The sequence below is a fragment of the Microcaecilia unicolor genome, chromosome 9 (assembly GCF_901765095.1).
Source record: "Microcaecilia unicolor chromosome 9, aMicUni1.1, whole genome shotgun sequence".
Lineage (NCBI taxonomy): Eukaryota > Metazoa > Chordata > Amphibia > Gymnophiona > Siphonopidae > Microcaecilia > Microcaecilia unicolor.
The window spans coordinates 123273556-123286930 of record NC_044039.1 but is presented as its reverse complement, the minus strand read 5'-3'; the positions used below and the strand labels follow the sequence as shown (position 1 = coordinate 123286930).

At 43.9% G+C, this 13375-nt stretch overlaps 1 protein-coding gene across 1 annotated transcript in view; it reads right to left on the bottom strand.

Moving 5' to 3' along the window:
- The window catches only part of VTI1B (vesicle transport through interaction with t-SNAREs 1B), a 36526-nt gene extending 25364 nt beyond the window's left edge, over nt 1–11162 (bottom strand). The window contains exon 1 of the mRNA XM_030215530.1: nt 10775–11162. Coding sequence (XP_030071390.1) covers nt 10775–10874 — 100 coding nt within the window. The 5' untranslated portion in view covers nt 10875–11162. The remainder of the gene's footprint in view (nt 1–10774) is intronic.
- Between the last annotated feature and the right edge of the window lie 2213 nt (nt 11163–13375).

Genomic DNA, 13375 nt, shown 5'->3' with positions numbered 1-13375 from the left:
GCTTGACCGGAGACTTGCAGGGAGAGAGTACAAACCCGTCTCTTAAGGGTTGGCAGAACTCTAGCTTGTAGCCGTCTCTGATGACTTCCAGCACCCACGCGTCTGAAGTTATAGTGGTCCACTCGCCCAGAAACGAGGACAGCCGTCCTCCAATCTGCACTGGGGCGTGGACCAAGGCCCCGTCATTGGGTACGAGACCCTGGGGGAGGACCGGAGGGAGCACCTCCGGGACGGCGGTCTCTGCGAAAGGAATGCTGCTTGGGGGAGAAATTCCTCTTGAAGGAAGAGGGGGCAGAGGAACCCGACTTGCCCGGGCGGTATGGAGGTATCGGGACGAGTACTAACCCGAGCCCTGACCTCTGGTAATTTCTTGCCCTTAGACGTGCCGAGATCGGTCACGATTTTGTCCAGCTCGACCCCAAAGAGCAGCTTGCCTTTAAAAGGCAATCTAGCCAGGCGGGATTTAGAGGCGTGGTCAGCAGACCAATGTTTCAGCCAAAGCCACCGCCGCGCAGAGACTGTCTGAGCCATGCCTTTAGCTGAGGCTCTCCAGACATCATACAGCAAGTCTGCCAAATAGGCTAAGCCCGATTCCAGGGCCGGCCAATCAGCCCTCAAGGAATGATCCGAGGGGGAAGCCCGCTGCACCATAGTCCAGCACGCCCTGGCCACATAGGAGCCGCAAACTGAGGCCTGCAAACTTAAAGCAGCTGCCTCCAAGGACGACCTTAAGGCCACCTCCAATCTTCTGTCTTGGGCGTCCTTTAGGGCCGTGCCACCTTCCACCGGCAACGCCGTTTTCTTAGTCACCGCAGTGATTAAAGAATCCACGGTAGGCCACAGATAGGCCTCACGTTCACTCACAGCCAAAGGATAGAGGCGGGACATAGCCCTAGCCACTTTAAGGCTCGTTTCCGGGACATCCCATTGAGCCGCAAGGTGTGCATGGCATCATGCACGTGGAAGGTTCTAGGCGGGCGCTTCGTCCCCAGCATAATGGCAGAGCCAACAGGGGCTGAGGGAGAGACGTCCTCCGGAGAGGAAATCTTCAAAGTGTCCATGGCCTGTAACAACAGGTTGGGCAAATCCTCTGGGCTAAAAAGCCGCGCTGCAGAGGGGTCATCCGCTCCATCCGAGCGGGGATCTATCTCCTCCAAGGAATCCGCAAAGGATCGTTGGGAGACCTCAGACACGCTGCCCTCATCTACATCGGAGGAGACAAAAGTCCTCCAAGGCCTGGAAATCAACCCGAGGGCGTTTACCTCTGGGAACCTCAACCTCTTTATCAGAAGAGGGAGCAGGGGCAGCGTTTTGCATGAGGAAAGCCTGATGCAGCAGCAAAACAAACTCGGGGGAGAAACCCCCCAGACTGTGCACTTCCGCAGCCTGGGCAACAGCCCTAGACGCACTCTCAACCGGCGCTCGCAATAGCGGGGGAGAGACATGCTGCGCATCCAAAATGGCGTCCGGCGCGAAACTCCGTGAAGGAGCCGCGCGGGAAGAACGGCGCTTAACTTTAGCCGCTTTTGTGCCGTCGCCCAAATTAAGGGCGTTCATGGCATTAATGTCTCCAACCTCAAGGGCGGCCCCGAAGAAGCCGTCCGAGCCGCGTGGCCGGCCAAGATGGCGGAGGCGAGGAGCGGGGGATGGGCGTTTATGGCGGGAAAAAACCGCCACGCCGGAGGAACGACCGGGACATTCATCGGTCACTAAACTATCACCCATCAAGGGCGAATCAGGTTGTAAAACCCCCGCATCCCCTCTAGAAGCGCACCAGCGATCCGGGGAGCGACCCTTTGCGCCCTCGCCCTCCGACGCCATTGCCACGAGGAGAAGAATCGGGGAACCCCCTGCCCGCTATAAAAAGGTAAAATTACCTGCTTGCCGCTCCGAGCTGTAACGAACTGGTGTCCCAGTGAGTAGCTGCAATGAACGTTTAAAGAAACGTCGAATTAAACGCCTTTAAAGACGTTTAAAAATATATATATTTTTTTTTTTTTTTAAACGGAGCCAGCGGGAGGGGGGAGAAAAGGAGGGACCTGGCACCACCAGGTTTGCACTTGCTCAAAAGAGCCCTCAACCCCAGGCCTCAACAAAACCTAAGGATTAGGCTTGGAGGCCTAGCCAGAGCTGCTGCTGTGTGTGACCACCACCTGCTGAGATAGAGAACATACTGAGGAGTTTCCGGCAGCACATGACCACATATAGGGAGGCAAAAGTTTGCTCTCTATCTCCACCTGCTGGTAGATGGACACAACCCACCAGTCTATGGATTGATCAGCTTGATGATATGGAAGCTTCCGTTCAGACAAACTTTTGTTGACAAATACTACAAGTAGACATCATTATTGAACACAAAAGACTCCTGATGCAGGCCCTTTAGGCCGAAACACAGCTGTGTCGAGTCTTGTTCACTGTTCAATAAACAGCTATTTTTATCTGGAGCGTCATCCACTTTTTGAGTCATCTTCGCTGTCTTGTCACACATTATATACCCTTGTGGAGACTTGTTTCTTCTGTTTCACATCAATTGTAATTTATACACAACAGTTGCACGCATATTGTTCCTTTCTATACTTTAATAAAAAGATTTAAATATAAAATCATAAGTGTTCGAGGCTTCTTCAGATGAGAACAGAGCCCACGGCGGTGGGGACAGAGATAGGAGATAGAACCCACGGGGACAAGGCAGGGATGGGGACAAATGTTTTCCCCGTGTCATTCTCTAAGCAAGGCTACCTATAACAACTGATTCTTGGACTGTCAATCAGGGAGACTAATTAAAATTGAAGCTTAAGAGAATAAAGAATTACACTGTAAATGAGTTCTACTGACATTTCAGAAATCAATTAAACCAGAGATTGTTGTCACCCACTTGGGAGACAAGGGACTTCAAGAGAATCAGATAACGTGACATTTGAATACCCATATTGTCCTCTGTGGTGTGCATGCTTTTACTTTTTATTATTTTACTGTTATTGTTACCACCCTTATTAGACTGAAATAGGAATAGTAATCTGCACAATCTCTTCCTAGTTCTTAGGCATATCTTGTATAATGCAAGATGAGCCTAATAGGAATACCCAGGAGTGTATTATTCCTTTTTTATTTTTCTGTTGTTCTTTCACTAGAGCTTAACTGGATTATGACACACTGCATGAATTTTGAATTTATATGACTATTGGATTTGTGTTTATGGACCACCTTCTTCCCACACAGGTATTCCTCTGGTCAGTGTGCCTTTAACAGCCTCTGAGATAGCGAAAGGGATATCTGCATGGGATCCAAAGAAATTATCCAGTATTAATGTAACTTGCTATGAAGACCTGAACAATGCCCATGATCATCTATCCAACTGGTTGGTCACACTTACCAAAAATGCCAAGTATTGTGTGCGAGCCAATGGGCCAATTTTCTTAGGAAATAGTACCAACTGTGTGTGGACCAGTGAGCTTGATTGGTACATTAGAATGGGACTAGAATAGCTAGATGGTGTCAGTATTATTGGATCCATGTTAGGAGTAGAAATGAGGAAATATGCAAAGAATATAGGGAACACCCACTTATAAGAGATTGGGATTATCAATGGGAAGATTATTATAATCCATTGGGAATTTATGAACCTCCTATTCCTAACTGGTATTTTTCTAAAGGACTTGAAGCATTGGCAGGACATTTTGTGTGTGGCAACTAAGGCCTACACAAAATTATTTACTTTCTCCCATATCCCTTCATCAGAAATTCCATAGCCTGACACCAGGAGTCACCCCTCCTCCTCATACCCAAATTCAGAAACAACAGGATCTGGAAGAAGCAGGTAAGCTGGTGAACACAACAAAGCCTCTGAAAGGGACCTGGTCATCAGAGTCTTTACTAGTTCTTATACTCTTTGGAACCACTGCTGCTCTAGCTGTGCATGGCAGAGCCCTACATAAACTGCAAGCAACAGTGGAAATCCTAGGTGATGAACTGTCTACAGACATTGGTGCCTTAACAGAAGAAGCTAAGCAGACTAGGAAAATGGTCTTGCACAACAGAATGGCACTGGACTATCTGTTAGCAGCCCAAGGGGGGAGTTTGTGGAGTGGTAAATGACTAAGTGCTGTGTGTACATTGATGACAGCTATCAGATGTTGACGAACTCTACGCAGTATATTCACAAGTTGGTCCACATTCCGAATAATGACTCATCTGGAGGTTGGGATTGGTCCTGGCTGTTTGGCTGGATACCTGATATAGGCTTAGGGGGGAGAAAAATAATTCAAATACTGGTAATAATAATTGTAATTGGTATTATGTTTTTTCTGCTGTTGCCAGTGTCTTTCTGTCCTTATAGTTGAGTGTATGGCTAAAGCCACAGCACCTCAAGTGTATGCTGCAGTTCAGTCCCATAATATGATGTTACCAGAACTAGCTGCTGATACTGAGTTTGAGGTTGGCAAATTTTTAATGGGTCCATAAGTGATGCATAACTCTCTTTAGTGAGAGTACAGGCCAGAGGGGGAAGAACTGTGGAAAATATTCTACCTTAGAAAAATATTTCTATAGTAGGTTAGAATTTAGTCAATACAACCACTTTCTGAATATGTATTACTTCACTGTTTAACTACCATACATATACCTCATTATACCACAATATCACTTTGTATTCATTCATACTATGTATTTGTTCAAACCATAATTGGCTAACACTGTTAATGGTTATATGTAAGCCACATTGAGCCTGCAAAAAGGTGGGAAAATTGTTGGAATGTATTGTATTTTACATGCATTGCCTGTCACCTATTATTTCTCTGTGATTACTCTGTGACCTCTGATGTGAATTACTTAGAGAGGTCACACAGCTATGCAACTTCCTGTGGGGGTTAGACACAGCAGATGCAGCACATGGAGCACATGGAGCTCATGATCTCTCCTAACCTGAGAGGATCTATGGTGGTGTGAGCATCCATTACCATCTAAGCACATGGAAGGAGCTGATAATACAAATGTATAGTAATATGTATATATAAGCCTGTCTGATTATAATCTAACTGCAAACTGTGAGTAAACAGATGTTTTGTTACTTCAACTTTAAAGTGACTCAGCAGTGAATTATTCTGGGGTGAATGAGAGAGAGATGAAGAAAGAAATTAACATTTCTAAAGCTGAAGCTGTGTGTACTAAAATCTGCTGATTATTTACTACAAATAATCCAACAAAAGGGTTATGGGCCCAGGGTCCAGGAATTGAAAAAGAAGAGAAATATTACCAGGCAGAAAAAAAGGCCACATTTTTCTCTTAAGTCTTAAAGGAAAGATTCAGTCTGTCTCTCTCTCCCCCCACACAGCAGACAGAAGGCTAAGAAAATGGCTGAGGGAAGAAATTCACCATTTTTCTATTCTCTCAAGGTGCCTAAATTAACTGAGTTTAATTATCGGCAGTGGGAATTAAGATTCATATGTCTCCTTCGAGCAAAAGGATTAAATATATGCTTAGACCAAGACAGAACAGATGAAAATATGGCTGAATGGGACAATGCAAACTATTATGTGAAGTGCATGCTTTTGGAAGCTCTCTCAGAGAAACAAGCCATATTAGTGGAGGGAAAAGATACACCAAAGGACATTTTATATAAACTGAGAACTATGTATGCAACTACATATGCAAAGCAGCAACCAATTTGGTTAGCAGAGTTGAATGAAACCAAATTAAGGGATAAAAGTAAATGTAATGATCACATTATGCATCTTATGTCTTCATTTCAAAAGTTAGAACTTTCTGGAATTCCCATGTGTGATGCATTGAAAAGAGCATTTCTTTTTACCTCACTATCAAAGAAGTTTGATGTTTTTAGGTCTGTAAATGAGGCCATTGAAGGGCAATCTTTTGAACAGGCAACATCAAAACTAAGGCAGGAATGCATAATAAATGATTCTGAGGAGATGTGTTCTCAAAGCAAGTCAGAGAGAAATGAAACAAATTTCTTGGCAAAGAACAGAGGAAGGCGGAGCTATGGGAAAACTCCACCCAAGGGCAAGCTGATTTGCTACTCATGTGGAAAGGAGGGACATGTATCTAAATGGTGTAAGGAAACACAAAACACTCCCTCTAGCTCACCTAAGCCAATGGAACTAAAGAATTTTCAAACCAGGAAATGTATGAAGGACAAAGATAAACACAAGGGCTTTCTAATGACAGAAAAATCTTTGACTATGGTAAATAATAATTCAAATGAAAGTACTTGGATTTTGGATTCAGGGAGCACATGCCATTTAACCAATTGTAAGAATTTCTTTCAGGAAATGTGTCCAGAGGAAGGTATTCTTAAAACTGCAAACGCAGGGACTGCTAAGATCCAAGCAAAAGGTATTGGATTCTTAAAATGCAAAGTGTCTAATGAAGTTAAAGAAATTCCTGTAAGTGATGTCTTGTATATTCCCCAAGCAGTTTGCAATATGCTTAGTGTATCTACATTAGATAAGAAGGGATTTGTGATTCATTTTGAAAACAGTAAGTGCACAATCTCTAAAAATGATGAAGTGTATGCTGAAGCTTTTATGCATAATGATGTTTATAAGCTGAACATTTCAGGTGAAGCCTCACATATGGCGCAAGTAAGGAAGAATGATGGTAAATGTAGTCTGGAAATCTGGCATCGCCGCCTGGGACATCGTGATTCTAAGGTGATCCAGGATCTTTACAGTAAGCAACTGGCCACCGGCATTCAGATAAGTGCAGATGCTGGTAAAATGGAGAAATGCATAGACTGTGTTACTCAAAAAGGTGTGAGACCCTCATTTCCTGCATACACAGGAAATAGGAGTAATAAAGTACTGGACTTAATACACAGTGACTTATGTGGACCGTTTAATATCCCATCATTGGGAAATAACAGATTTGTGCTAATATTCTTGGATGATTTCTCTAGATATTGTGTGGCCTATTTGCTGAAAGAAAAAAGTCAAGTCACAGACATGCTGAAGAAATACGTAGCCATGGTGAGCAATAAATTTGAAAGAAAACCAAAGGTTCTTCAGACCGACAATGGTGGTGAGTTCACTTCACAAAGCATGCGCACATTTCTAGAACAAGAAGGCATTCAGCATATCACAACAGTAGCTTATACACCAGAGCAAAATTCTGTTGCAGAGAGAAAATTTAGGTCACTTGTGGAAATGACCAGATGTATGCTGTCAGATAGCAATCTCCCTAAAAGACTATGGGGGGAAGCCATTCTCACAGCAGTGTACCTACAAAACAGAATGCCAACTAAAGGCGCTGAGCGCACACCACATGAGACATGGCATGGTAGGAAGCCAAACCTGTCACACATAAGAACATTTGGAAGTACAGCATATGCTCATGAACCAAAGCAAAGAAGGCATAAGCTGGATTCCACAACAGAAAGGGGCATTTTAGTTGGCTATGCTCCAGGACACAAAGGATATAGAATTTTGAATCTGAAAACTGGCATTGTTGGCATAAGACATGTTACATATTTTGATGAAAACAAAAGGGTTGATAAAGGCTGGATTATCCCAGATGAGCCTTATCATCCAGAATATGAAACTAGAACCATAATAGACATGCCAGTGTATATAAATGCCATACCAAGGCAGATGTCTGAAAGCAACTCACCTGTATCTAACGAGGAACAGGCAGAGGAAACAGACACAGAAAGGATCATTGAAGAAGACAGTACAGTTGGAGAAGGGGAATCAATTGGAGAAGAACTCTCAGATTTAGAGGATGCAGAAAGGTCAGACCAACCTGTTGTCAGACGCTCATCCAGGGAAAACAAAGGTGTTCCACCCCTAAGACTGTCTTACCTAACAAAGTCAGCAGAAGCTCAAGAGCCCTTAACATGGGATGAGATTGAGAAAATGCCAGCAGAAGAAGCTGCTGAATGGCATAAAGCTGCACAAGAAGAAATTGATGCATTGGATAAAAATAATACTTGGATTCTTACAAAATTACCTCCTGGCAAGAAAGCTATAGGATGCAAATGGGTATTCAAGTTAAAAAGGAATGCACAAGGAAAAGTGGAAAGGTATAAAGCCAGATTAGTCGCAAAGGGATATCTTCAAAAATATGGAGAAGATTTTGATGAAGTGTTTGCACCTGTAGTGAAACACACGACAATAAGAACACTTCTGAGCATTGCAGTCTCAAAAGGCATGCAAGTCAACCACATTGATGTGAAAACAGCATTTCTTCATGGAGAAATAACTGAAGACTTGTACATGGAACAACCAACAGGTTTCATAAATACAAAACAAAGACAGCTAGTGTGTAAATTAAACAAAGGTCTTTATGGATTAAAGCAAAGTGCAAAATGTTGGAATGATAAATTGCATGAAATATTGACAAATTTAGGATTTAAGCAAGGTGAAGCAGATAAATGCTTGTACACTAGGTGCAGAAATGGACAATATGCATACATTTTAGCTTTTGTTGATGATCTGCTCATTGCAAGCAAAAGTGAGCAAGAGTACAAGGACATTGTAAAGTGTTTAAACCAGAATGTTGAGATAAAAGAACTTGGTAATGTGTCATACTATCTTGGTATAGAAATTGAGAAACAAAATGATGGTTCTTATCTTCTAAGCCAGAAGCAGAAAATAAATGAGCTTATTGAAAGTTTAGGTATGCAAGATGCCCAAGTTGTAAGCACTCCCATGATCACTGATTTTCTGAAGGATGAAACAGTAAGAGAACCTTTACCAGATAACATCCAATATAGATCAGCCATAGGTAAGCTTTTATATCTAACTACCACGTACAGGGCTGATATAGCAAATGCAGTAGGAATTTTGAGCAGAAGGGTCAGCTCACCTACCAAATCAGATTGGACTGCAGTTAAAAGGATGGTAAGGTATTTAAAGGGTACCATTGATTGTAAATTAAAGATTTCAGCCAATAGTAATCCAAAACTAATATGTTACTGTGATTCAGATTGGGCAGGAGATCATTCTGATTATAAATCCACAAGTGGATATGTGTTTATGTATGGAAATGTACAAATTTCATGGGCCAGTCATAAACAAAGTATTGTGAGTTTGTCTTCTACAGAAGCTGAATACGTGGCCGTATCGGAAGCGTGCAGAGAACTGATGTGGATTGAAAAACTTTTGCTGGATTTTGGAATAGCTGAAAAGAGACCAATCCAGATAATGGAAGATAATCAGAGCTGCATCCGACTGTCACAGAATGACAAGGTTCAGTCACGCACCAAGCACATCGCAACGAAATACCACAACGTGCGAGAGTTGGCGAAAGAAGGGGTCATCAGTCTACACTATTGTCACACCAGTGAGATGACAGCTGACATCATGACCAAACCGTTACCCAGAGAACATTTTGTGAATCTGCGTATAAAGCTTGGACTTTGTATGAATAAATAATTGCATGACAGTTATGCATGAGAAGGGGTTTGTTGGAATGTATTGTATTTTACATGCATTGCCTGTCACCTATTATTTCTCTGTGATTACTCTGTGACCTCTGATGTGAATTACTTAGAGAGGTCACACAGCTATGCAACTTCCTGTGGGGGTTAGACACAGCAGATGCAGCACATGGAGCACATGGAGCTCATGATCTCTCCTAACCTGAGAGGATCTATGGTGGTGTGAGCATCCATTACCATCTAAGCACATGGAAGGAGCTGATAATACAAATGTATAGTAATATGTATATATAAGCCTGTCTGATTATAATCTAACTGCAAACTGTGAGTAAACAGATGTTTTGTTACTTCAACTTTAAAGTGACTCAGCAGTGAATTATTCTGGGGTGAATGAGAGAGAGATGAAGAAAGAAATTAACATTTCTAAAGCTGAAGCTGTGTGTACTAAAATCTGCTGATTATTTACTACAAATAATCCAACAAAAATGTGGGCTACAAATGTAACAAATAAATAAACTATGAAAAGCAGGATAAGCTGTCAGGTGACCCAGAGACCTTAAGGAATGGGAAAACATTGTAAGTCTTAACTTGGGAGCAATTTATGACTCCAATATATTATGGTTAAGTTGATGGTCAAGGGGTGATGGAGACTATCACGGAGACAATGCAGTCATTAGTAAACTAACCTATGCTTCTGTAATAATTTATCTTTTTATGTATTCTTTTGATCCTTTTGTGTTCAATATGCCAAATTCCCTACATAAGGTACGGACCTCTGTCCGGAATTTAGAACATACCTCATCTGCCATTAAGACATGTATGTTCTCATATATCGATATATCAATAGACAATTGTTGGATTGAGCACAGGTTAGTGTTTTTTTTTTTTTAATTTACAGTTCTACAGAGCCAGCGTTAAAAAGTACATTTAGATTATGGTGGAGGGACAAACATACTAGAAGCATCAGGTCCCCCATGACATGTCCTGAAAATTGAAAACACTCCTGATCTCATAAGCTTTCTTTCCTTCTTTCTTAAAGTGTACTAATAACAACAGAGAGAGTGAATGAGTTTGTTTTTTATGCAAGACAGATTAAAGAGAAGAAACAAATGGATGTGCCTGACCTGTGATGAAGAAGTGAGAAACCGGGGCGAGGCGCAGGGACAACCGACAGTATGATAAAGACCAGCTGTGTTGTAATGAATGGAAGGCACGGAAACGCACAACTCGGAGCCAGAAGATAAATTATCGAAGTCGATCTTTACGGGACGTGCGAGTATTTCGGTCTCACGTTGTTTAATCAGATGTGGCCAATACTTCCAGCATCTCTAACTACTTTACAGTCATCTACACCTATGGGGCCCCCGAGCCGCCAGAACTTACCTGCTCCGTGGCAGCCGTAGACCCGCTCGGGGATAGCCTGCAGGTCGAAATACAGCCCCAGAAAAAGCTCCTGCAACTTTTCAAACTGCTCGGAAGACATGATGCGCTCTGCACAAGACTCCGAGTCTATGTAAGACTTCCTCTTGTCTTCCTTGCCGGGGTCCTTCCATCTCCGACCGGCTGCCCGCGATTGCCTGACTCCCAAACAGCATCTGCTCGCCCAGCCGAGCTTACTTCAGTTCCCCCGCTTCCCTTGCCAAAACATCTCTCTCCTTCTCCAGCAGTAGAACCGTGTCTCGGAACCCGGCAAGAGTTTGAGAAGCTCTAGAATCAAATCCATTATCAGGCACTTTCAAACTGCCTCAAGTCACAGGCAGAGTGGCCCTCCTAAACACTCCATGATGGGAATTGTAGTGCTGCAGACTTCCAGGTTTTTCTGCGGCAACCTGTGAGGCGTAGTTAGTTCTCTTCCCAAAATTCCAGTTTTAATAAGCTTTATTGACACTACAGTTTATAGATATATGTTACCAAAGTAATACATGGGGAGGAAAATTGTGTAACAACACAACCAAAAGGAAAGTAGGCTAGGCACATATGCTCTCTTGCATAACAGGGATTTCTGTACAGATGAAGGGCCAGGAATTAGACCTCAGAATACAATCACAAATACTTCAGGAGTCGAAGTGATAGTAGTAGACTTTGAATACATTTTCAGAAGATGGTGTGCCTGCACTGTGGTGTACCTAGACAGCCAATTTTGGGTGGGCCTGAGCCCAAAGTGGGTGATTACACAGTTTTCTCTCTGTCCCCACCCCTCCCAACTCAAATATACTTTAGTTCATGAGGATCCCAAGCTCTGACAGCTGAAGACTTCCTCCAAAGATGGCTAGAACTCCCTTTTACCAAGCTTGATAGGCAGCAATGCCAGCACCCCATGCATGTTTAATTATCAGTGGATCAAGGATGTTGCCACTGGCTGCCAAACTTAATAGAATGGAGTTTTAGCTGCCTTCAGAGGAGATCCTCAGCTTGAAGGAGTGGAACGCCGGTACTACCTGAATACTACTGACCAACAGAACAACCTCAAGTTTTGTTCCTACTGATGGACTTATACTTATGGACTCTACCTCTGCTTTTGGCCTTTTAGCCATACCTTATTATTGCACTGGACATTTGTGCCTTATCCAGTTTTACTGTTTACTAATGAAAGAAGTTGCTGTTTACTAATGAAAACACAGAATGCAGGGCTATTAGACATATAGCTTGTAACAGTAGTTAGCAAGGCCTATACAAGACCAGCTTGCCTGTAGCAACGCCATCTGAATAGACGACCTTGGAGGGTGCTGACACCCCCCTGCATTCCTGAGCCGAACCTTATCTCCTGTGCTAGAAAGGAGCATTGTGTGTGTGTGAGAAGAATAAGCTGCTAAGTTTCGTTCTTCTTGCCAGTATCATTTCAGTGTTATGACGTGTGTACGTACTGGGACTACAATTTTGTACTGTAAGAACTACAAATGTTTACTGCGCATGTCGGTTGTGACGTGTAAGGGGCCAAATGCGCAGGCCCAGTAGGGAAGTATAAATGTACGCGTCAGATGATTTATGACACACAGTGTCCCGAGGCTACTCGGTGCTGTTCACTTGCTAGCAATAAAGTTGCCTTGTTTGGAACCAAAATTTGCCTTTCGTCTCCTGATTTCCCACCTGTTTCATTGGCGACCCAGATGGGACAGAAGTAGAAAGGGGAATCGGATTATATTCTTCCCCTCCCCCACTGCGGTCGGGTGGGGTCATCGACCCCCACCTGAGAAGGTGGTGAGTGGCCACCGCTGATTTCAGCGTCCATCTCCCGGAGGAGGGCCGATCCACTTCGCCTGACTGTAGAGGGGGCTGTGTGGTTCCGACAAGGCACCTTTTTCCATTTCAGAGAGAAGCGTACGACGGCGCAGCCTGCGACCCCGGCGGACAGGCGAGTATACTCTACGTAGTGACCGGCCCAGTAAGGACCGAAGAAGAGGCGTGATCACCCTCTTTTAGCCAGTGACTAATACGGACTATTGGTATCCGACTAGGTCCCGAAACTCACTAGGCTCCGACGACGAAACCGAGCGGCGAACGGGAGGGTTTCTTGTGGCGTATGAAAGTGTGTGAATGGGCTTGCAGTTCCAGGCCGGGCGACCGCGTCCTGGTCAGGCCGAGTGTTGACCCTTCTGTGTCTGGTGGAACGAGACCCCTTACTCCTCCACCGCCCTTTTCCCCCTTTGTCCGTCACCTGTCCTTTGGCACTCAGGTTAGGATGGGCGGGGGTGGGTCTTCACCGTTAGATTTAATGACGGAACACTTTAGCGAAGTGTTCGACCTAGATAAATGTAGCAGGGCCGGGATGATACAGAGATGTCAATTTATGTGGCCGGGGCTAGGAATTGCTGGATGGCCCCCGGAAGGGTCATTCGAGTATGCAAAAGTGGCGGCGGTCATGAATATTGTTATAATTGAGGGAAACCCAGGCTGTCCCGAGGACATTCCATACATAGAAGCGTGGTTGGATGTAGTCCGGGATCCGCCGGCTTGGGCCCAACGGAAGGTAGAAAAGGCCGCCCT